This window comes from Nicotiana sylvestris, chromosome 3 (assembly GCF_000393655.2).
Source record: "Nicotiana sylvestris chromosome 3, ASM39365v2, whole genome shotgun sequence".
In the NCBI taxonomy this organism is placed as follows: domain Eukaryota; kingdom Viridiplantae; phylum Streptophyta; class Magnoliopsida; order Solanales; family Solanaceae; genus Nicotiana; species Nicotiana sylvestris.
In genome coordinates, this window is record NC_091059.1 from 212,192,764 (window position 1) to 212,218,317 (window position 25,554).

A 25,554-nucleotide genomic window follows, 5' to 3' on the forward strand; every position below is an offset into this window, starting at 1 on the left:
ATTCACCTGCGGAGTATGTCGATGAGGATATTTCAAGAACGGACGCAATATCTAGGGCCGGGTGAGTGAGCGATTTATAGGTTAGGTTTGATATGGCTGAGGGAACTGGGCCATGAGTGTTGTCTTCGGACAATTTGAAATGGCATCCTCAGACCATGACGTCCTGGGCCATGAAGCGTATGATAAAGGATTCGCAGGCCATGAAATGATGTTCTCGGGCTATGAGGATGGTGCCTCCGAACCATGACGCCTTTGAATAATGATATGCAGAAGATTGAAAGAGATCCTTAGGCCATGACATGGTGTTCTCGGGCTATGAATATGGTGCCTCGAACGATGACTCCTTTGGATGAGTTGGCAATATTTCAGCCCATGAAAGATGCAGTTGTATGATGCGAACAATATAGAGCTTAGTCTTGCGAATTGAAGGGCAGAGCTTAGCCCATAAGAGAAGCGAGATAAATAGTGTTTGGGATAGTGCTTAGTATCGAAGAAAATGGGAGGCAGAGCTTAGCCTCGGAAGGCAGAATGATAGCCTTATGCAAAGATGCGAATGCAGATAGAGGTTGAGCTTAACCTCGAAAGGCAGTATGGTAGCCTTATGAAATGCAGATGGAGACAGCGTTTAGTCTCGGAAGGCAAAATGGTAGCCTTATGCGAATTGGAAGGCAGAATAGTAGCCTTATGCATATTGGAAGGTAGAATGGTAGCCTTATGAAATGCAGATGGAGACAACTTTTAGTCTCGGAAGGTAGAATGATAGCCTTATGCAAGTTGGAAGGCAGAATGGTAGCCTTATGCAAGAATGTAGATGGAGACATCGTTTAGTCTCTGAAGGCATAATGGTAGCCTTATGCAGATTGGAAGGCAGAATAGTAGCCTTATGCAATGCAGATGCAGATGGAGACAAAGTTTAGTCTCGGAAGAGCCTTATGCAAAAATAAGATAACAAATGACATTAAAGTTTTCTTAGCTGATAGCAGATTGCAACGTTGTGATTATTGGGAGCATTGTGACATATGGGACATCACTTGTGCATGTTGATAGCACATGTTGGCAAGTGCAACGGTTCGGAGAGCCGTATTCTTGAATAATGTTTGTCCCATGGGCGTGCAGTATGTTTAATGATTTCGCAATCCTAGTGCCTGCATCCAAAGAAAAATCGTGAGTTTTGTAAGGGGAAGGTTAGTTTGTATCCCCGTTGGCTTTTGCTTGACTCGTTCTACTTTGATCTAGTAATACCGTCTGTATCATTGGGGTAACATTGCTAAATAGAGCAGTTTCAATAATAACATGCATGATTTGTAAAAGTATGGCATAAATGTATAATTAAAAATAGCTTTCAGATGAACCGATGACTGTAGCATAGTTCGAGACATTGCAACCTTTCCTGTTACGGAATTTTGAGGGTCCTCCTCAAAATTCTTCCCCAGTTTGATGGGTTGACATTTCTGACTGTTGCTCGTGCGATGATCGGCTGAAATTACTTCGAAATTTTGATGGCCCTCCTCAAAATTCTGCCCCAGTTTCTAATTGCGGGGGAAAATGAAATTCTTATCGAATTATGACCGAACCCATAGGGCTGCCTACGTATCCCCTCTTAAACGGGAATCAGAATGCTTGACTACATCTGAATTGATCGGCTTTGGCCAGACTTCTCCATCCATTTCTACAAGTATGAGGGTTCCTCCTGTCAAAACCCGGTGAACCATGTACGGACCTTGCCAGTTAGGAGAGCATTTCCCTTTGGCTTTATCTTGATGCGGAAAAATTTTCTTTAACACCAGCTGCCTCGGTGTGAATTGTCTTGGCTTGACTCTTTTGTTGAAGGCTCTAGACATTCTATTCTGGTAGAGTTGACCATGGCAGACTGCATTCATTATCTTTCCGTCTATAAAGGCTAGTTGCTCATAATGACATTTTACCCACTCTACGTCGTCGAGATCAACTTTCTTGTATGATCTTTAGGGAGGGAATTTCTACCACAGCGGGAATGACAATCTCTGTACCGTAAACCAGCTTATAGGGAGTTGCCCCGGTTGATGTGCATACTGTGGTGCGATACCCCAATAGAGCAAATGATAACTTCTCGTGCCACTGCTTATGCTTCTCTATCATTTTCCTCAATATCTTCTTGATATTCTTGTTGGCGGCTTCTACAGCTCCATTCATTTGAGGCCTGTAGGCTGTGGAATTCTGGTGTCTAATCTTGAAAGTTTCACACATAGCTTTCATCAAGTCGCTGTTGAGGTTGGAGCCATTATCAGTAATGATTGACTCTAGGATTTCGAAGCGACAAACGACGTGGTCGCAGACAAAGTCTGCCACTACTTTCTTAGTCACTGCTTTGTAAGATGTTGCTTCAACCCATTTGGTGAAATAGTCGATGGCTACTAGGATAAACTTGTGTCCGTTGGAAGAAGCAGGCTCGATTGGTCCAATAATGTCCATTCCCCAATCGGCGAACGACCACGATGAGCTTGTTGTGTGAAGCTCGCTTGGAGCTACCTTTATCATGTCTGCATGTATCTGACAACGGTGGCATTTTCGGACATACTGGATGCAGTCTGTTTCCATAGTCATCCAAAAGTAACCAGCCCGAAGTATCTTCTTTGCTAAGACAAAACCGTTCATATGTGGACCGCAGGTCCCAGCATGAATTTCCTCTAGTAGCCTGGATGCTTTCTTTCCGTCGACACATCTTAATAATCCTAAATCAGGAGTCCTCATATACAGGATTCCTCCGCTGTGAAAGAAGTTGTTGGACAATCTCTAAAGTGTGCATTTCTGAGTGGGATTTGCAAGCTCTGGGTACTCTCCCTTTGCCAAATATTCCTTGATATCATGAAACCAAGGCTTTCTGTCTGCTTCCTCTTTGACATGGGCACATTAAGCTAGCTGATTATGGATTTTCACCAGAATAGGATCAAGGAAATTCTTGTCTGGATGTTGTATCATAGATGATAGGGTAGCCAATGCATCGCCGAACTCATTCTGGACTCTGGGAATATGCTGGAATTCCGTCTTCGTGAACCACTTTCTCAATTCCTGTACATAATGCAGATACAGGAGTATCTTGGAGTTCTTGGTTGTCCATTCTCCTTGTACCTGATGTATAAGTAAGTCTGAATCTCCAATCACTAGTAGCTCCTGAACATTCATGTCAATGACCATTTTGAGTCCTAAGATGCAAGCTTCATACTCGGCCTTATTGTTGGTGCAGGGGAACCTGAGTTTGGTAGACATCGGATAAAGCTTACCGGTTTCTGATATTAGGACTGCTCCTATGCCAACTCCTTTGAAGTTTGTCGCTCCATCGAAGAACATTCTCCAACTATCATAGGATTCCGCAATATCTTGTCCTATGAATGATACATCTTTATCAGGAAAATATGTTTTCAAGGGGTCATATCCTCCATCCATGGGGTTTTCAGCAAGGTGGTCTACCAGTGCCTGTCCCTTGACCGCTTTCTGAGTTATGTAAACAATGTCAAACTCACTCAACAGGATTTTCCACTTGGCTAGCTTGCCGGTGGGCATGGGCTTCTGAAAGATGTACTTCAAGGGATCCATTCTCAATATGAGATATGTAGTATAGGCGCAAAAGTAATGTCTCAGCTTCTGAGCTACCCAAGTTAAAGCACAACAGGTGCATTCCAATAGAGAATACCGGGCCTCGTACGGGGTTAACTTCTTACTGAGGTAATAAATGGCTTGTTCCTTCCTTCCCATTTCATCATGCTGCCCCAGAACGCAGCTGAAAGCTCCATCAAACACTGCAAGGTAGAGTAATAAGGGTCTACCTGGCTCGGGCGGGACTAAGACTGGTGGTGTTGACAGGTACTCCTTGATTCTGTCGAAGGCCCTTTGGTAGTCATCGGTCCATTTGGTAGTAGTGTCCTTCTTCAACATCTTAAAGATTGGGTCGCAGATAACTGTAGACTATGCTATGAACCAGCTGATGTAGTTAAGCCTTCCCAAGAAACTCATCACATCCTTCTTGTTCTTCGGCGGTGGTAGTTCTTGAATGGCTTTGACTTTTGATGGATCCAGTTCTATTCCTCGGTGGCTCATAATAAACCCAAGCAATTTCCTAGTAGAAACCCCAAATGCGCACTTCACGGGGTTTAGTTTCAGGTTGTACCTCCGTAGTCTATTGAAGAACCTCCTCAGATCTTCCATATGGTCGGTGGCCTTCTTCGACTTGATAATAACATCATCCATATATATCTCTATCTCCTTGTGTATCATATTATGAAAGATGGTAGTCATGGCCCTCATGTAGGTGGCTCTTGCATTCTTCAGGCCGAATGGAATCATCTTGTAACAATACACTCCCCACGGCCTAATGAAAGCTGTTTTCTCAGCATCTTCTTCATCCATCCAGATCTAATGATAACCCGCGAAGCAATCCACAAATGACTGTAGCTCATGCTTGGCGCAATTGTCAATTAGGATGTGTATATTTGGCAAAGGGAAGTCATCTTTCGGACTGGCCTGGTTGAGATACCGGTAGTCGACACAGACTCTGACCTTCCCATCCTTTTTTTGCATTGTCACAATGTTGGCTAACCATGTCGGGTATTCTACTACCCTGAGAACCTTAGCTTTGACCTGCTTGGTGACTTCTTCCTTAATTTTTAGACTCATATCATGCTTGAACTTTCTGAGATTTTGCTTTACCGCTGGACTCATTGGATCGGTTGGCAGTTTGTGAGCCATAATAGACGTACTCAGACAAGTCATGTCATCATACGACCAGGCGAATATGTCCTCATACTCCTTTAGAAATTCTGTGTATTATTTCTTTTCAGATGGCGATAGGCGAATGCTGATTCGTGTTTCCTTGACATTTTCTACATCTCAAAGGTTGACAATTTCGGTCTCGTCCAGGTTGGACTTAGGTCTGTTCTTAAAGTCCTCAACTTCTTTGATAATCTCGTCAGGTATGTCATCTTCCTCTAAATCAATGTCCGTTTGTTGCATTGTCTCATTGCATGTCACGGTCATTAGTTCATCAAGATAAGTAATAATAATATTGTATGGGTAAAGTAAGGAGAGATAGCAGTAAATATTAATTCATAAGAAAAATCAAACATGCTTTTAATAAATTGAATAACTGTTTTGAACATCGAAGATCTTATTGTGGAAATTGAGAAATGCAAAAAGAAAATCATTTAGTAAATAAAACAGTGAATAATGCTTGTTTTAGCCTTGCTACCCCGAGGTTCATCGGGCTTTGGTTGTCCTGATGGTCCAATTCTTGGGATGTGCCCCTCTGATCACAGCCTGTATGGAAGGGACCTCCTCCCCCTCCTCCTCGAGAATAACGCATCAATCCATATCAATGTCCTCTAGAAACAAGTCCTTCATTGCTGCAAGTGCTTCTTCTTCATCTGACCCATAAATAATGTCGGCATGTTGGAAGGTCTGCTCCAGATGTGGTATTGGCTGCTCTAGTGGGTAGTAAGGACCGTGCCATGGTGGCGACCAGTTATTGAACTCTTCCCAGGTGTATTCATATCCCAAGCCGAAGGTAGTGCCATGTTTCTTGAGTTTTATGGGTTTAGAGATTTCTTGAAGGTTCTAGGATGAGTAGTGGAGCATTCTTTGGGGTATGGTGGGTGTTACATTGGTTCTTTGGTGGAGCAGCGTGATGGTGAGGAGTGGGATGATTCTGCTATTTTGGGATATTTTGAGGAGGTGTAGGGTTTTGAGTGTTGGGGAAGTTGATATCTAGGGTGCTGAGGAAAAATGACAGGCTTGCCAGATTCCGAACCTGATAGAGCTCTTTCTGAAATTTCAACAGCTTCTGTTCAAGTTGTGACACATTCTCGTTAGGAACCTGAATACCCTGGTCATCAGTGGCCTCTACCCGTTCAGATGTGTTCTCCTTCCCGATGTTGTTTAAATCTTCCATTTTGCCTTTGTTCTTGCTTTTAACAGGACTAAGAGGAGGAGTGGGTGGAGGGCCCCTGGATCTTGTGAAATAAGATGATGATGCCAGAGTGCATGAACTAACCTTTGGGGAGGGGAATAGTAAAAACAAAAATAAAACAAAAGGTAATCAAGTCAGTAAGGATTATAAAAAGTATTGCAATATTTAAACACATAGTGCGGGAATGTAAAGCGTGTCCTAATTTGGGAACCTCTTTGTGCCTGAGGTAGGCCTAGAGACAAATAGACTTGGAGAACCTAGGATGCTAAATGCCTTATTTTATTGATAAAAATAGACTAATCCCAAAATGACACTAAATAAGCAAGGAATAAAGGTCACTAATGGCCATTGGCCTTATTACATTTATAAAGCGAAAAAGATAAACTCCTATCTACTTGGTCCTAGAAAGACCTTCCCCAGATTCGGCATCCTTGGCTCCGTCGAACAGCTTCCCCAACTCGCGAATTCCCAGCAACAGGTATGCTCTGGCTAGATGTCCGCCTTCGGGCCCTTCGGCCTTTTGACAATCTTCAACCCTTTTGAGAAATTTTCTCTCCAGTTCTACTATGCCTCGCTCCAAGTATCCTAACCATTTGTTTGCACTGATAGTCATGTCTTTCCATTCCTCAATTAGCTTCTGGTTGGATTCTTGGATCTCGCGGTGTTCGCTCTCGCATTCACGGATCCTTTTGAGTAGTTGGTTGTACTTGACTCGCACCTCGGCCTTTTCTTCTATAATTCTGTGACCTCGAACGAACCCTAGCTGGCCCAGACCATCCCAATTATCTTCCAACCAACCCGAATAGAAAGGGTTACAACCGGCGTGATGTCTGTCTGGCTCGATGGTGTCTTTCCCCATTACGATCTTGCAGTGCCACATGTGCTGGGCTTGGCAATTGTAGGGATTTATCATCATTTTGGAAGTCAGCTCGGAAATGGCTCATCTTATCGACCCTGGTATGACTTACTTCCTACCTGCTTGCCTCATGACTCGAAGAGGGACGTAAGGGTATGTTCCTCTTAGACCAATCAGTATCAGGAAAGGTGCATCTCTGTATCGGGCGATGAAATCTTTTGTCAGAAATCACTCAAACATCCATTGAACATGTTCTTCAGTCAAATTATCAAAGAGCTCAACCCATCCTTTGGCATTCTCAGGCTGAGTGAACATGTCGGGGATGTAATTCATTCGCTTTGGATGTTGGAAAGCGATGTGATCGTCCCAGACCCTTCGTTGAATTTCTTGTTGGTATTCGCCCTTTTGGAGATGTTCCATGAGCCAAAGCTGAAGTAGTAGATTGCAGCCTTCGAAGTGTCTCGCTCCTCATTGACATTTCTCTAAGGCTCGGTATATGTCTGCAATGATCATGGGTACAATGCTGAATGTCTACCCACCAATTCCCTCCATTAGGGTTTTGGTTACCCTGGCCAACCTGGTATAGATTCTCCTTTTCTTCATCGGAAACACGATCAGACCCAGGAAGCAAAACATGAAGATGAAAACCCTACGATGGATGTGTCCCAAGGACATGATGGCAAACTCGTCAGGGTAGGTACGGTAGGATTTGCTGTGACCATATCTTTCATACAGTTAGTCAAAAGGGATGTATGATTCCTTCAGGCATGTCAGTTCTGCATTCTTCTTCAAACCCATCAATTTAAGGAAACCCCTGCCTGTGCGGTTCTAAGGCATTAGCAAACCCGGAGTTTCCCACACTAGACCAGCCAGTCCTCCTATCTCCTCTAGCAAAGGTGTCATTTCGATGTCCTTGAAGCGGAATACGGCCCTTTCACAATCCCAAAATAATATAGAAGCTTCTATAATCATGTTGTTAGACTGGATCTCTAGGAGGGATGGTAGATTACCCAGATATTTTTTGACGAGAGTTTTGTCACTAGAGTGTAAATATTCCAACCAACTTAGCAATCTTGGGTGGATGTTGGTGACCATGCCGAATCTGGGGACTTCGTGCCTCATATTTCTATAAGACAAATAAGGTTAGGCCTTTACCCCACTAGACTCGACTATTTAATATCAACAATTAGCATGAAGCATTTAGTTCTCCAAATAAATGCACAGAACGTGATGATGTCCATTTGGGTTTAGGGAAACCCAGTGGACTTTTGGACAAGGCTATCTTAAAGGATCATTATGTGGACAACATAAATGGCCCGGCTAGGTTTGAGCATGATTCATGCACAATTTAAACAGAGTAAGGTTTCTATAGGGTTTTAGACTGATACCCTTGAGCGGACAACTCAAGGGGGAAGGCATGGAACTGTCGACTGCACTGCTGATCGACTAATTTTACCGCAAATATGCCTTTCCAAATTTAGGGGTAATGATATAGGAAGAGCGCAACCACTCATCAAATGTTGATATAGTATTTGTTTGGCACGAGTGGAGTATGATGTTGAGCATGATTATGCAATAATTAAAAGCATGTTGACATGTATTTGTATGTTAAGAAAGCGCTAAATACAACAGTTTCATAATTTAAAGCAATATTGAAGGAAAGAAACAAGAAAGATATGTTAGTTTTTCTTTTGAAGAAGAAATTAAATGCTTAAAGAAATTTAAACAAGTAAATGCACATAAGGAGGTACAAATTCACAAGAACAATCTGAAATGGTAAAAGCCTAAAACTCCCCAACAGAGTTGTCATGCTGTCACGCCCCCTTTTCCCTCCACGGAAATCAGGTTTATGATATTTTGGTATGGGAATTGCAATTTTGAAGAGTTTCCACCTAACTATGTTTGATAACCAGAGACAGGGTAAGGGCTTGAAATTATCTCAAGGGGATGGTGTTAGGCACCCCTTAGGATCCACTAGTGTGGTTCCCGGCCAGACAATTTTTTATGAATTTGTACAATTAGAAAACAAACAAGTATGACTCAAATAATAGGGGATTTAAGTTTAGATACACAAACGTAAGAAAACAATTAGTGAAAGGCGAAATTTTGAAAAGAGTTACAATCTAAAGCATGCTTATGAATGTAAAGGGAGTGTCCTAGGTTTGTTTGTAATATGGATCACATCAATGCAATACCCGGTATGACACTCCTCAAAAGAGGGGCTACATGTGGTATTAGCGCACGAGTCATCATATCCATATATACCTTTTCCCGCCCGTGAAAGTAATTAAAGCGAGGGTTGTTCTCTACCCCTATTGCATGATGTTACCCGTCCCTTCCTATTAGTCCCCGAGGAATATAGGACTCCTATCCTATAAGAAGGAGGTTCTAGGTAGACCCTCAGGTTTAAAGGGGCAAAATACTAAGGCGACATACAAAACAAGTAGGACTGCATTTAAAGGGGAAAACACATAAACAAGTAGAAGGCTCAGATATACCTCCACAAATAATGCACATAGACGGCATGACTCATACACAATTAAGGTCCATATTTGAATTTTAAAGCATGTTATCTAAGTGATAACAACAGAACCAGATTTATTACATGACTTAGAAAAGAAGTCTGAATCAGGTTTGCCTACTGATTTTAACAGTTGATAATTAAACAAAGTCGGTTCTAATTTTATTTAATTTATTACCTAAGGCTTGCCTAGGCGTAAAGCAATATGCATTAGTTATTCAGAATTAATGAAAGATAGTTTGGAAATTATTTTACACTAAGAGCATGATGTTCTAGTCAAATGCAGAGATTGTTACCAGTTATTTTAAACGGGATAATCAAGTGTGAAGCTGTTTTTACCTCTTTTATAATCAGCAATTTACACTAAGTGTGAATGCAAGTGCAAATAAGATCCTAAAACATGGTATCGAAGGTGCATGTATAAAACTCATGACGCAGAATTCCTAGAGCAGGATTTCTAAATGCATATGGAAGGATTGCAGAATTTCCTAAGAGCAGGATTTCTAGGTGCATATGGCAGGATTGCAGATAATAGTAAAGAGATAATTATTAGCAGATTTTAACATATGATTTTGAAAGGGTGCACATGCTGAAACAATAAACATGAGACCTAAAGGCATGATTTCTAATGCATGCATGAGCTCTAAGCATGGTTTCTATTGCGCAATTAGGAACATAAACCTAATAACATGTTTTCTACCTTTAACGACTATAACATGCATATTTACCTCATCCATTTTCACTAGTCAACCCCAATACTTGTTTACAATAAGTTATTACATACTAACATTGAAATGAATTATATAATAAAAATAAGAAGTTACACTATAGGAAGCCTAAATAGGACTTCCTCTCTGAGTTATGTAATAAACCACCTCAAGTGCCAATTTTATTCTATAGCCTTTCTCATATCTAGGTGTCAGAGTTCCCTAAGGACCTCAAGGGATTCCGGGAAGTTCTCACACCCAGATTTCATAACCAAAACAGAGTGAGTGCAGTGTGGAAGGGCCAGCTTTTATGTGTCTAGGTTTAGAGGGAGCTCAAAGGCCCCAAAGCAAAGCTCACACAAAAGGGGCAGAACCTAGTGGTCTAAGAGTATATGTGAGAGTGCTTGACATAGATTTAAAGGAGTTGAGTTGGAAAACAGTTTTGAAAATAGTCATATTTGAAGTGAGTTTGCAAAAGACAGTAGAACAGTTTTTGAAAAGGAGAAGGGAATAGGAGCAATAATAACTTGGAACAAGACAACACACACATAACAAATCCAAAGAACAGTGTCATTCCATCATTCACAGGCAAGGAAGTAAGGGGTTGGGGACATAGAGAAACCTAATAAAAAAACACATAAACATGGCTAAGAAGAGATGCATATAGACCAGCAAGTGCAAGGAACAAGTATGGACTGATTAGCCTTTAGAACACAAGCAATTACTTCAAAGAGTTAACAAGAGAATCATGCTTGAAATTAGAATTGTAATAAGACATGAGACAGGGTATGAGAGTAATCATGCAGGGGTCTATTACATATAATTAGTCAGGACTTAGCATTAATCAAGTACATTATGAGACATACTAATTGAGGTACATAACCAAACTCAAGTAGACATGTTGGTTACATTTGAACAAGAGAGGGCAGAACTTAAACATGCTGAGTAAAACAGAGAACAAGAAGTGCAATTAAATAACATGAGCCATTAAGTTAATGTAGAAAGAGACAGGAACTGACAAACAATTGGGGAGGGGGCACATAGAGTTGAGTTTCAAAATTGAACTAGGAACATACCAATCAAGGAAGCAAAGTGCAAAAAAAGCAAAGTAATTAGAGTCCCACAGTCTAGCCTTGGCTTTCAGCCGGCTAGACAAAGCAGTAGCACAAGTAGTAAAGAAAGAAGAGAGAGTTTGAGTGTGTATATGTGTGTTCTCAACTGTTGTTCGTGTGTTTAAAGAAGAGAGGGTAGAGAATTTATAGTTTTTGAGAACAGGCAGGAAAATAAGGTAATAAGTACTGACTTAGCATAATTATAGAAATAATACAAATCAGAATCAATTAAAGACATGGACTCCCTTCAATTAGGGAGTCATAGTTCAAAGAGTACAAGTTGTATCAAATAAGGAAAAGAATTGCTTGTAAGACTAATTTTACCATAATAGGAATAGTAAAAACATGTAGCATGTAATAAGGTCTAAGTGCAGAATAGTTTCAACTTAAGGAAAGTGCATGTTAACAACATATTTGTGCATATAAATAAGGTAGAGTACAATTTGATTCTAAAAATTAGTTCAAAGAATCAAGGATGAGATTGAAAATAATAGGGAATCAGTACTAACTAAGGGAAGTATCACAAAAGTAAGGAAGCAATTTCAAAAAATTAGTACAGAATTACAAAGAAAATACACAAAATCAAAGATGTAGGTTTAAGGAGATTACACGGAATCAACATAAATTATGTGAACGATCAATAAAACAAATAGTCAGACCTATTAAACGACAAATAAAACGGGTTGGGACAAAATCAAAGAAACCTTAAGAACAAATTAGAATAGGAAGCACAAGAGCATATAGAACACACATAAAGCCTAGAACGTTCATGTAGTCATACCGCAAATAAATTCAAACTTCGAATCGAACCCAGAAGTTTTAGGGTTTCTCGACAAATGGAATCAAGCAAAAAAGAAAAACTCAGGTAATATTTAAACATGCTAAGAATCAAAGTAATTGCTAAAATCAGAAAGAGATCGTTTTTGCAAAAAGGGTTTTGAAACCCTAGTCTAGAAAATGAAGAAATCGTTTTGAAATCGGAGAAATATTTTGAGGAAAGCAAGTGAAAACATTAAAAACCCATAGATCCATCACAGATCTAAAAAGATCGGAAGATTTATAGCTAGGTTTTTCAGAAAATAGCAAAGACGAAGAAAATATCGGTTAAAAATTCATGGATACACTTAGATCTAAGACAGATCTAAAGAAAAAGTGAAAAATCTCAGGAGTTAGGGTTTCAGAGAACCCAAAGAAGGTGAGAAAACATTAGATCGTTACCGATTTTAGCCAGAAAATCCATGGACCTTACTCGAACAACCATGAATGGCAGGAAAGTAGCATAAAAGACCATGGATAGAAGTTGAACAAGATCTGGACTAGATCTCTTCGAGATTTTTCCACGAAATCACAAAAAGGGGCAACCAAGAGACAAATATACGTCTCAAACAACCATGGGAGTGGATTGAGTGAGGATCGAAGGGATAAGGGTTAGTTTTAGGTGGCGGCGGCTAGGGTTTGAGTTAGAGGTGAAAAGGGGTCTTGATTTGGCTATAATTAAAAGCCAAATTTGACTATAATTTAAATAGTCATTGTTTCCCTATTTAAATTATAAAAAATAGTAAATAGTTTCTGAAAACTAATTTAAAGGTCTAAAATGATTTATAACACATAATTAACAATTTAAAAATACAGGATCAAATTTTATGCGTATAAAATATAATTAAACCTTAAAATGATTAATATTACAATTATGTGCAATTTAGCTTTAAAAAAACTAAATAAAAATTTAAAAATATATAAAAAAACTTTTAGCCATATTTTTGGCATAAATATAGAAATACAATATATGAATTATCAAAACTATAATTTTGGAAATAATATTTGAGGATTTTATGGATAAAAAGGGAAACAATAAATCAATTTAAAACCTTTAAAATTATGGAAAAATAATAAAACTCTTGGACATACTTATATATGCATACATAAGCTATTTTGAATGTATTTTGCATATTGAAAATATATATAGAGAAAAATTGGGTATCAACATTCCCAGAATTTTATTTTTACTCTCTTTTTCTTCTTTTTATCGATGTTCGATGTCGCTGCAACCGTTGCTCGAGTTCCGGATGCGGTTCCTTGACTCAAGGAATGGGTTAAGGACATTGTCTAATAGAAAACGTATTCCGAGTGCGCATGACGCGAACTTTTGAAGGGTCGGTGGGAGGCCTGTTCTCATGGTGAGATTACTTTCTTGAGTGATCAACACTTGGATCCTCTTTGTGATGTTGAGTTCTCACTTATTTCTTTTTTCTTTGTAGGTCTTTCAAAGGATGTCTCCATGAGGCCTCCATATGGTGATGGGGACAGCCTCGTCGAGTCCCTTGATCCAAGGTAGGAGAAGAAGAGGAGAACGGCTCCGATTTCTCCGAACTCGGAGAAAAAAAAAACAAAAAGGAGGCTAGTGCACAAATACAAGGAAAGCAGCAGCACTCAAGAGCTCCCATCGGACTCAATCCATCGGCTGAGGGATGAGTCCAAAGAAGAAGAAGAAATTTCCCAACTGGTGGCCCGCGTGCGAGGCAACACCGAACTGTCTCAAACCAGGGGGGCCGATGAGGAGGCAGCGGGAGAGGCCTTCGAACTAGAGAGGGGTGAGGTCGATTTGTAAAGGATAATGCTGTGAAGGATGAACTTGGATTGATAGATCTCTCTAAGTCGCCCTCATTTTTCGACTCCATGATACACGATGCCCAGAGGCTAAAAGGACGTCCAAATGAGGGGCCCCAAGGGGTGGTATACTCCTTCCACAACTTCTTTGAGGGTTTAGACTCTATCGCTTTAGAAGACATCATCGGGTTGGGTGACCTACGGGTACCAAAGAAGAGTCCGTTTTCGGGGACCAGCTGGCCATCTTCAAGCCCGAAACTAGTAAACTGGTTCCCATCTCCGAGTGTAGATCTTGACCGGAAGCAGTCGATTATTATGTCTATTCTGGACGATGCCCAGGTCTTCTCTACCCGCGTAGGGGTTACAAGATATCTTCGGTGCCAGGTGACCGAAGAGGATCAAGCAAAGATGAACAAGGTGGATGCGCCCTACCTGTTCAACAAAGTCTAACATGCGTTAAACTGGGTAACTTCGAATGCCTCTTGGTGACTTTTATTATGTAGCCAGATTAAGTCATAAAAATTTGTAACTCTTTCCTTTGCATTTGTAGGCCTCGTAGATCGATCACGAGACTTCTCTCCGATATTGAAAAGAATTTACCGAACATAAGGCCGAGACCCGAGGGCTTATTGAGAAGAGGGATGCTTACAAACTTCTTAGTGAGCCACGTGAGGGGGAGGTCATGAAACTCCAAGCTGAGTTAGAGGTGGATCGAAAGGACATGCTAACCTGGTCGAAAAGGTAAGGAGAGTATTTGAGGTTAGTGACGCTGATTCAGATACGGTGACTAATGGTCCGAACCCGCAGGTCCAACAAAAGCTTGACCAGATCGGACAGCTCCGGGCAGAGGTGGATGCGGTAAAGGCTGAGGCCGAAGAATGGAAAAATAACATGGACCGCCTGGCCTCAAAAATGGAGACCGCTCGGGCCCAACTAGCTTTGGCTGAGGTCCAGCTCTGAGCTATAAAGGAGAAGTCCTTGGTGCAGGCCAAGAAGATCGATGAGCTCTAGTCCAAGTTGAAGTCGGCCGTATCTGATCGAGAAAATTTGGCAATGGAGCTTGAAGCGGTCAAGTCGGAGGCCAAAGTAATTAATGTCGATATCGATGAGATGGTGGCCATTTATAAGGCTGATACTGAGGCGGCTCAGGTTCGAGAAAAAGACATTATCGAGCACGTTAAATGGCAATCTCGAAGGGAGGCCCTTGAGGAAATTCATGCTCGGGGTTTCGACATATCAGCTGAGATTGAGAGTGCCAAAGAGCTCGAAGCCGGGGCCAAAAAATTGTCCTATCCCAAAGATTACGAGGGCCTGAAGACTTGGGCGAATCCGAGGATAGAGAAGATCCCGAGAGCGATGAGGCAGCCCCCGTCGAAGACTAGGCCACTTAGGCTTTGTAAATGTTTCTTGTTTTTTGCTTTTAGTTTTACCTTTTGGTTGAGGCCGTTTGGCCTCTGTAAAGAATTTGTGTCGAGGCCATTTTGGCCCTTGTAAAAAATTGATATGTATATAAAGCCTTTTTTTCCTTCAGCAATTTTTAAGTTTTTTGCTTTGTCATTTATATTTTCAAAGATTAAAATGCCTTAACATGAAATAGTTAGGTTACGCTGGGGGTTCGAACAAGCCTTGCCTCCAATATTATTTTGTGTTTAAGGCATGGTGGGGTTTTGGCATAACCGAAATTTTCCCCCCAAAGTACTTATACTTTCTTAGATCATAGTTTTTCGAGAGTAGCTTTTAGAACCGGTTAAGAAATTTTAAGGCCTTTTCGTTACGGGCCTCGAACATCTCCGAGCCATTTTAATTTGGGCGTAGCTTTTTTAGTTTCGGTGTGGCCCAGTGGGCTGGCCACCTCGAGTTATCAGGCTTGTCTAGGATAACAGCCCCTGAATGGGGATGGCCATAGCCTTAAAGATTTGAGCATTGCCTGATAGGTCTTATGCCCTCGAGCTCCGATAGCCCAGACCATCCGCGTTTATTTTCGGACAGTAGTCCCCGAGTGAGAGTGATTGTTCGAACTGGAATTAAGATAGACTTTGGGGCTTGATAACTTTAGGGGATCGGATGTAGGAAATTCCTTTAGAAATGTAAGAAATTTTTTTAAAGGGTGAAATATTTATCCGCAAGGAAGAGACTTTTTTTATTCTTGTGCAAAATATTTATACATGCGTACATGTTTTATGCCAGGACTAAAGAAATCTATGCAGGCACGATTCGTTTGACCGTTTGTCCCTTACAATAAGTCCTATCTATCGAGACCCTTCAATGACGTAGTTTCTTTCCTTGCTAAAGTCGATATCCGAAGGTAATGCCCCCTAGTATTCAAGGTTAATCGTAGAGAGAAGCCTCGGATACTGTTGATGCAATCTTTAATACCGATTCATAGCTGGCCTTCTATTCTAAGTTAGCATGATCAATTGTTGCCTCGTTAAAAACCTTGCCGAAAGATCGATTTGGGACAAAATCAGTTCAAGGAAAAAAAATGCAACACGTGCTTTTAGACCTAAAAATCAGTACTGCTTCTTATTGGTTAACTGTAAGTGTTAGTTAACAAATAAGAAAAAAGGAAATGAACAGGGTCGTACCTTAGCAGTAGTATCACTTCAAGTGATTTATGTTCCAGTTATTCAGTAGTTGCTTGCCCTTCATTGTTCGAGTTTGTAGGACCCTTTCCAGTGATCTCGATAATCTGGTATGGTCATTCCCAGTTCGGTCCCAACTTCCCTTCGTTCGGGTTTCGGGTGCTTAATGTGACCTTCCTTGGTACTAAGTCCCCAATATTGAAGTACCGGAGGTTGGCTCTTCGATTGTAGTATCTTTCGATCCACTTCTTTTGGGCGACCAACCGAACAAGGGCGGCTTCGCTCCTTTCTTCCAATAGCTCTTGGCTCGTTCTCATGGCCTCATCGTTTGATTCCTTGGTAAATATCGGAATTTGATACTTGGTTCAATGACCTCGATCGGTATTAGAGCTTCAGCGCCGTAAACCAACAAGAACGTGGTGGCCCCGGTACTGGACTTCGAGGCCGTATGGTATGCCCATAGGACTTCGGGCAGGATTTCCTTCCATTTTCATTTGGCTTTAGTTTACCTCTTTTTGAGGTTTTGGAGTATAGTTTTGTTGGTCAATTCTGCTTGTCTGTTCACACAAGGGTTATAGGGTGTTGACAGGATCCTTTTGATCTTATGGTCTTCAAAAAATTTGGTCACTTTGCTACCGATAAATTATTTCTCGTTGTCGCACACGATTTTGGACGACATTCCGAACCGACATATAATGTGGTCCCAAATGAAGTTTATGACTTCCTTCTCCCTGACCTTCTCATATGCCTGGGCTTCAACCGACTTAGAAAAATAGTCAATCATAAACAATATGAATTGAGCCGTACCGGGTGCCCATGGAAGGGGGCCAACGATGTCCATTCCTCACTTCATGAACGACCATGGTGACAAAACTGAATGCAGTAGCTCTCCAGGTTGATGTATCACCAGAGCATATCTTTGACATTCGTCACATTTTTGTACGAACTCCTTTGCGTCCTTTTCCATATCTATCTAGTAGTAACTAGCTCTGATTATCTTTCTAACCAATGATTCGGTGCCTGAATGATTTCCGCAGGTGCCCTCGTGAACTTATCTCAAAATGTACTTTGTATCTCTTAGCCCTAAACATATTGCTAGTGGGCCATCGAACATTCTTCTGAACAAGGTTCCGTCTTCGGACAAGCTAAATGGGGCTGCATTTATACGCAGGGTCCTCGAGTATTTTGGATCTGATGGGTAGTTTCCTAGTCTTCAAATATTCTACATATTTGTTTCTCTAATTCCAAGTCAAGAATTTAGAGTTTATTTCGACGTGACCTTCTTTCACTACCAATCTCATGAATTGTATGACTGCCCCTGAGTTGAGCTCGTTATCCTTGACTGATGACCCAAAGTTTGCAAGGGCATCGGCCTCGCGATTATGATCCTGAGGTACATGTTGCCAGGTCCACTTCTTGAACTGGTGTACTATTACCTGCAACTTATCTAGGTACCTTTGCATTCGTTCTTCTCTGACCTCGAATGTCCCATTAACTTGGTTCACCATAAGAAGGGAGTCGCACTCAGCTTCGATCACCTCCGGCCCCAAGGCTTTGGCTAATTCGAGACCTGCAATCATGGCCTCATATTCGGCCTCATTGTGAGTCAATTTCACAGTTCTAATAGATTGTAGAACTACATTACATGTAGGTGGTTTCAATATGATGCCAAGTCTGGACCCTTTCGTGTTCGAGGCACCATCCGTAAAGAGGGTCCAGATCCTTGAAGACATCCCCAAGTTTACCAACAACTCTTTTTTAACCTCGAGTATTAGGCCAAACGTAAATTCGGCTACGAAATATGCTAAAATTTGAGACTTGATGGTTGTTCGGGGTTGATACTCAATATCGTACCCGCTGATTTCCACAACCCATTTGGCCAATCGTCTTGAGAGTTCGTGTTTATGCATTATATTTTGCAACGGGTAGGTTGTCACAACACATATAGGATGACACTGGAAATATGGTTTCAATTTCCTAGAGGAGCTTAGCAAAGCGAGCGCCAACTTTTCTAGGTAAGGGTACCTAGTTTTGGCTTCACCGAGAGTCCTGTTAACATAATAAAGTGGAAATTTCGTACCTTGTTCTTCCCGAACCAGGACTCCACTTACCACTATCTCTGATATAGCTAAGCACATGTATAGTTGTTCGTCTATCTTCGGTGTGTGAAGCAGCGATAGGTTCGATAGATATCACTTGAGTTCCTCCAAGGCCCGTTGGCACTCCGGGGTCCACGAAAAGTTGTTCTTCTTCTTTAGCAGCAAGAAGAATAAGTGACTGTTATCTGAGGATCTCGAGATGAATCGCCCCAGGGCGGCCATGCGTTCGATTGATCTTTGCACGGCCTTCACATTTTGTCCAAGATTGTGATATCTTTGATGGATTTGATCTTGTCGGGGTTGATCTCGATTCCCCGGTTGGATGCCATAAACCCGAGGAATTTACCTGATTCGACTCCGAACGCACATTTCTTTAGGTTCAGCTTCATATTGTACTTCTTCAATATGCTGAAGGTTTCCTGCAAATGCTTTAAATGGTACTATGCTTGCAGGGACTTAACCAATATATCGTCAATGTAAGCTTCCATTGATTTTCCTATTTGTTCTTCGATCATCCAATTTACCAAGCGCTAATAAGTGGTACCGGCATTTTTTAATCCGAATGGAATTACGTTATAGCAGTATGTGCCGTACTTAGTGATGAAAGAGGTTTTTTCCTGATCATCTAAGTTCATCCGTATTTGGCTGTACCTAGAATAAGTGTCGAGAAAACTGAGAATCTCGTGGCCGGTTGTGTCATCGACATGCAATCAATGTTGGGCAAAGGGAAAGAGTCCTTGGGACATGCCTTATTCAAATCCTTATAATCTACACACATTCTTAATTTGTTCCCCTTTTTAGGGACTACTACTACATTTTCTAACCAATCTGGGTATTTTACCTTCCGAATGGACCCTATTTTAAGAAGTTTAGATACCTCGTCCTTGATAAAAGCATGTTTGATTTCGGACTGGGTTCTCCTTTTCTGCTTGATCAGGTTGAATTTTGGATCCAGGCTCAGCTTGTGAGTAGCTATCTCCAATGAGATCCCTGTCATATCGAGATGGGACCAAGTAAAACAATCCATGTTAGTCATAAGAAATTGAATGAGTTTTTTTCTTGAGCTCGGGGGTTAACCCCGTGCCTAGGTATACCTTCCAATCGGGTAGACATTCTATCAATGTTACTTGTTCCAGTTTCTCGACCATTGATTTGGTGGCGTCGGAATTATCGGGGACTATAAAAGATCTGGGAACCCCGTAATCATCATCATCGTCAGTCTCCTGTTTGTCCGATTGGGTCGCAACCGGTGTCGATAATTGTGATAGGTTACAAGTACTTTGGTCACACGTACTTTACTTTATGTTTTGATGATCTAACAAACTTACTATCCAGAACCAGATAAGGAACCTGTTACACATTTACAAGACCTTAAGATCACAAGGTTCCAGCTTGGGATCCAGCTTGGGATATGATTCAACTCTTCAGAGTGGAAGGAACAGCTGAGGGAACAGGTCCCTACCAGTTCCCGATAAGACTTTACGAATTCAACTCTCAAGCTGGAAAGTTGTTGTCTGCACACGCTACAGTACAAGAATAGTTCAGCAGTCAACTTTCTGTGGAAGACTTTTTACCTACATTGCTTACATCATTGTAAGTGACGTCACACATGTATATATATAGTCAAGGGAGGTAAAACAAATTCACTTGAACACTTAGAGATTTCACTCAAGCTCACTCGCGTGACTATCCAACAAGAAAGTCTCAAGTGCATCAAGAACAAAGAACAAAACAACTACGAACCAGTTCCCACATCAAGTTATTATATGTCCTTAGTTGAGTTGTAACTTTATAATAGTTCTTCAATTGTAATTCTTATCTAGCTTATTTAGAAGCATTCTATAGGAAACTCTTATAAACCTTAAACCTGTGTGTTTGAGTCTTGGCTAGAGTTAGTCAAGTTACAAAGTCTTTGTAATAGAGTTATTACAAAGTCTTTGTAATAGAGTTATTACAAAGTGGCTTGTAATAGAGTATTACAAGTTAGTGAGGGACTAAGAGGTTAATTCCTAGGTTACATAGGTTCTAATCTAAAAGTTGCTCTATAGTGAAGTTAAAATCCTACAAGGGTAGGTCGTGGTTTTTAATCCCGTTTAGTTGGGAATTTTCCACGTAAAATTCCTCTTGCCCTTTATTTATTACAGTGTGCATGTGTACTGTTGAACCTGATATAGAACCTGGTTCTCTATAGAGTTTGGTGGACCCTTATATTGTATCAATTGGTATCAAAGCGGGTTCTTTCTATCCGGTTAACACCTAGAAATAATTCTTATGGTTGCTCCTCCAAACTTCGAAGAAGGCCAGTCTACTTACAGATCTCCAAGGTTCAACGAGCAATATTATGGATGGTGGAAAACGAGGATGCACGACTTCATCATGGATGAAGATTCTGAGCTATGGAATGTTATATCTGACGAACCATTTGTCCCTACCAAGAACCTTGGCGAATCAGGTGTAGTCATCCCCAAGACATGGAAGGAATTCAATGACACTGATAGAAAGGCCATAGAAAATAACTTTCATGCCAAGAAAATTCTTGTTTGCGGAATTGGTCCTGATGAATATAATAGGATATCAGCATGTCAATTAGCAAAAGAGATCTGGGAGCCTCTTCAGATAGCTCAAAAGGGAACAACACAGGTGAAACAATCCAAAATTCATATGCTCACAACTGAATATGAGCTCTTCAGAATGAAAGATAATGAATCCATCCAAGATATGCATACTCGTTTCACCTCCATCATCAATGAGCTTCACTTTCTTGGTGAAAGTTTTTCGAGAAACAAGCTTGTCAGAAAAATCCTTAGTGTACTGCCCAATTCTTGGGAAAGCAAAGTTAATTCCAACACAGAAACTAAGGACTTGTAGACACTGACCATGGATGAACTTGTTGGAAACTTGAAAACCTATGAAATGAAGAAGAAGGAGAAGGAGAATGAAAGAAGAGAGCCCAAGAGGGATAAGAACCTTGTCCTCAAGACGGACAACAATGACTCAAGTGGTGAAGACGGGTACATGTCCTACTTGATAAGAAGATTCAAGAAGATGATTCACAGGAATGGAGGCATTCCAAAAAGCGAAAGTTCTAGCAAGCCAAAAAATTATGAACTCTGTCATAAATGTGGCAAGCCAGGACACTTCATCAAGGATTGCCCTCTCCTAAAGAAAGATCAGTATAATAACAACTTTAACAAAGCAGCCAAGAGGAACCAGATTCCTCACAAATGCTTCAATAGAAAGAATGATGCTGACAATGTTGTAAAGCAAGCTCTTGCTGCATGAGGAGACTCTTTCAGCGAATCTGAAGAAGAAAACAATCATGGTGGTAGTTCAATGATAGCAGTGGAAAATAAAATAACTGAGTATGATTCAATCTTTACTTTAACAGCTAAATCTGATGGCGATGAAGATAATGACGACATGAGGTAAATTTTCTGGATGTTCAGAGAAATCTGAAATCTTATTCTCCTAAAAGCTCATGTCATAAGCAAATGTACTAATTAATGCATACCATAGTCTTATCAATGATAAATATTCATCAACTATAGAACTAGGGGAAGCTGAACAAACCAGAGATGACTTAGTAGTCATTGTAGTTGATTTGAAAGAAATAATAGAGAACTTGAAAAAAAGAAAAAAATGCCTTAGAAGAGAAAATTGCCAGTATAGAACATGAAAAAGATGATCTAATGGTTATTGTGGTGGACTTAAAAGAAACCATTGAGTGTGAAAGTAAAGAAAAAGAAACCTTGACTGAGAGAGTTGCTATCATTGAGCAAGAAAGAGATGACCTAGTAGTGGTGGTAATAGACTTGAAAGAGACAATTGAGGAATTTAAAATGGTAAATAGGCCTGGAAACTCTGAAAAGGGAAAGAAAGTTGCAAGTGAGCACACATTAAGCTTGAAAATGAGTTGAATTTGGTGAAGACTAGTCTGTGTGCTGAGCTTGAGAAAAACAAACAGCTTCAGGAAGAACTAGAGAAGGTAAAGAATGACCTTGCAAAATCGCTTAAGTGGACCTGGTCCTCTGATGCTATCACTGCCATATACACCAACAACGGGGGAAACATGCAGGGGATTGGGTTTCAAAGGGAAAAAATTCCCTACAACCCTCATAGCAAGTACGTTACTATAACCGACAATTGGCTACGTACCAACTATGGTAACAATGGGCACCTCAAGGAAAACTGCATGGCGACGGTTCAGTCTCATCAGAAAAATAAAGTCTTTGATGAGAGAGTAACTACTACTAAAGGACCCGGTCTGTCAAACAGGAAATGTATACTGCCTTCTTGGACTAAAAGAGCACTTATTCATCCCTTATCTCATTATAAGGGACCCGTATTCGTTTGGGTTTCTAATCTAACCCTTGATTTCCTTGTGCATGGAGCAGTGAAGGAGAGTAGCCAACAATGATATATGGACAACGGCTGATCAAAGCACATGACTGGAAATAGATCAATTTTCCTTCACTAAAAGCCCTGCAAGGAGAGAATGTACCCTTTTGGAAATAGCTAAAAGGGGTACACTGTAGGAATTGGAATATATGTGAAAAGGGAAATAAAGTGGAATTCTTGTCTAGGATATGCACAATCTCAAATCCTGTGACTAATTAGGTGATGTTGTAGCCAAAAGATACAAGAATACTTATGGTGTTGTGCTTGAGCCTATGCAGAAGTGGTGATATAAGTTGGTTGAGGGCTGTTGAAAACGATGCTGAACTATGGGGCAGAAGGCTAGGATATGCAAGTTTTTCATCACTGAATAAATTGGCCCTGAAGGACCTGGTTCGTGGTGTGACCAAGTTGAGTATCAAGGAACACAAAGTGTGCAATATGAAAGTATGTCAGATCTCCATTCAAGCCCAAAAGGGGCAGTCAGCACCTCAAGGCCACTTGATCTTCTTCATATGGATCTATATGAAACAGTGAGAGAGCCAAACATGAAAGAAAGAAGATATATCTGTTTGACAGTTATTGACTACTCTAGGTCCACTTAGACTCTATTCTTAAGAACCAAGGATGAGATATTTCAAGTAATTGTGGCTTTTGTCAAGAAGATCCAAGTATAAATAGAAACAAATGTGGCTTGCATCAGATCAGATCATGGAACAGGTTTGGATAATGCCAGATTGGATAAATGTTGCATTCAAAGAAGAATTACTCAACCTCTTAGCTCCAAGAACAACGTAGCAAATGGAGTTGTGAAAAAGAAGAACATGACTCTTGAAGATTTGGCACGGTCAATATTATTTGATAGAGGGATTGCAAACATCTTGACCAAAGTAGCTAACTCATTTGAGGATATCTGGGTGCAATTGTTATGTTCTCAACAATGGTAAGGGTCAGCTTTGAAAATCTGACGCTAAAAGAGATGGGGGAATCCTCTTGATGTACTCGTCTCAAGAAGGAACAGAAATACTGATCAAGGTGGAGAACGCTCATTGATTCCAGCAAGGAACCTGGTCCTACGACAACAACAACAGAAGTTGAAAATCAAGTTGTTAAAAAAGGTTTGACATAGAAGCATCACAAGTCAGCACTCCCATTGCCCTACTACACGCCTAGACATGGATGAACCTGGTTCTCCTCTAAATCAAACCATGAATAGAGATATAACTGGATCACCCCTGTATCTCACTGCAAGTAGACCAGGCATTGTGTTCAGAGTTGGGTTCTGTGCAAGGTTTTAGTCAAATCCAAAGGAGTCTCATCTGAAGGCTGTTGTAAGAATTTTGAGATATCTTACAGGAACACAAGACCTGGATCTCTACTATCCATCAAGTAATGGATAGGAAAAGCTCATCTGAAATGGGACATTCTCTGGGTTCCTTTCTTGTCTCATGAGGCTCAAGGAAGCAAAATTCAATGGCACTCTCAACAGTTGAAGCAGAATATATATGATCTGCCTCATGCTATGCTCAAATGTTGTGGACCAACCAATAGATTGGAAGACTGTCCAACTCAAGAGGGGCAAATACATTGATTGTTGAAGATCAAGTTGCTGACATCTTCACAAAAGCCCTGAGAAGAAAACATTCTGAGAAAAATTGCCTTGCACTAGGGATGATAAAACCCAACTGAGGACCTGATTCCTCGTGATTGGTTATGAAAGTCATACTTAGGTAAAAGTTAGCTAAAGTATTTTCTGGCTAAGTCTAACTCACCTCCATACCGTTACAGGTAGACACGCATGATGACTACAGAGCAGCTGCTGCAGTGCATGTTGAAAAAAGGGGTTAAACTCACTTGCCAGACCTGTTAGGGAACCTGGTTTTCTTGATACAGGTTAGCAGCTTCTTTGTTCTTTCATATACAATTTAAAATGGACAAAAACAATGCCACATAATCAGCGTGATAGTCTCTTTAAGTTGTATCTTTTCATCTAAAGCGTCACATCTTTTCTGAATGATACAACTTCCCAAGCAAAAGTTTGCCGCCATTTCAGAACTGGTCCCTCATCATAAATAAATCAACATCACAACCCTTCACTTCCAAATTCAAAACCTCCTCTTTGCCTTCTTTCTTCTTAATCCACAAACCTTCGAGTACAATTTCACCATGTTTGAAAATCAAGCAACCTCCAGTGTACCCAACAATACTGTCATTAAATCCACACCAGTTAGCATTCCAACGGTAGACTCCTCTCCCAACACAATCACTAGTCAAAACCCTAAAGTATAGTCTCCTCCACAGTTCATTCCCTCTCTTACCCACTCCGATTATGTTTCTTGTCTGAGCAAGTTTGAGAATGTTTGTCCTCCTCCAGTCTCACCGGTCAAACAGAGTAAACAAGGTGAACAGGGTAAACAAATGAACCTTGTTCAGGAAATACCAACTCTCTCCATAGTTGGACACTCGAGTGAAAATCCAGTGATTAGTCATGAAAAGACTGAGACAACCATGATAGGTCGCGATTCTATAGGTATCACTCCTCTTTCTGTTGAAATTTCCATGAAACCACAAGAAAATGAGGGAATAGAAAATATGCTCTCCACTGCTTCAGAAGGGGTTGTTGTAGATGAAGGTGGAGGAGGGTATGAGTCTCAAGGTGAAGAGCCTCAATCCACAGAAGATTGGGGAGCACTTGTTCCATTTGAACAACCGATTCAAGATGAAACTACTGGGATCC

The 25,554-nt window shown here is 40.8% G+C and overlaps 2 protein-coding genes across 2 annotated transcripts; both read left to right on the plus strand.

Moving 5' to 3' along the window:
* Positions 1-20,693: 20,693 nt before the first annotated feature.
* LOC104243281 (uncharacterized) lies at positions 20,694-21,290 on the plus strand. Its single transcript, XM_009798451.1, has one exon. The coding sequence runs from the start codon at positions 20,694-20,696 to the stop codon at positions 21,288-21,290; it is 597 nt and encodes a 198-aa protein (XP_009796753.1).
* Positions 21,291-21,299: 9 nt separating this feature from the next.
* LOC138888640 (uncharacterized) lies at positions 21,300-21,704 on the plus strand. The gene has a single exon (XM_070170541.1). The coding sequence runs from the start codon at positions 21,300-21,302 to the stop codon at positions 21,702-21,704; it is 405 nt and encodes a 134-aa protein (XP_070026642.1).
* Positions 21,705-25,554: the final 3,850 nt, after the last annotated feature.

Coding starts and splice junctions, on each gene's coding strand:
- LOC138888640 (XM_070170541.1), top strand. CDS start 21,300: ATGGATGAACTTGTTGGAAACTTGAAAACCTATGAAATGAAGAAGAAG.
- LOC104243281 (XM_009798451.1), top strand. CDS start 20,694: ATGGTTGCTCCTCCAAACTTCGAAGAAGGCCAGTCTACTTACAGATCT.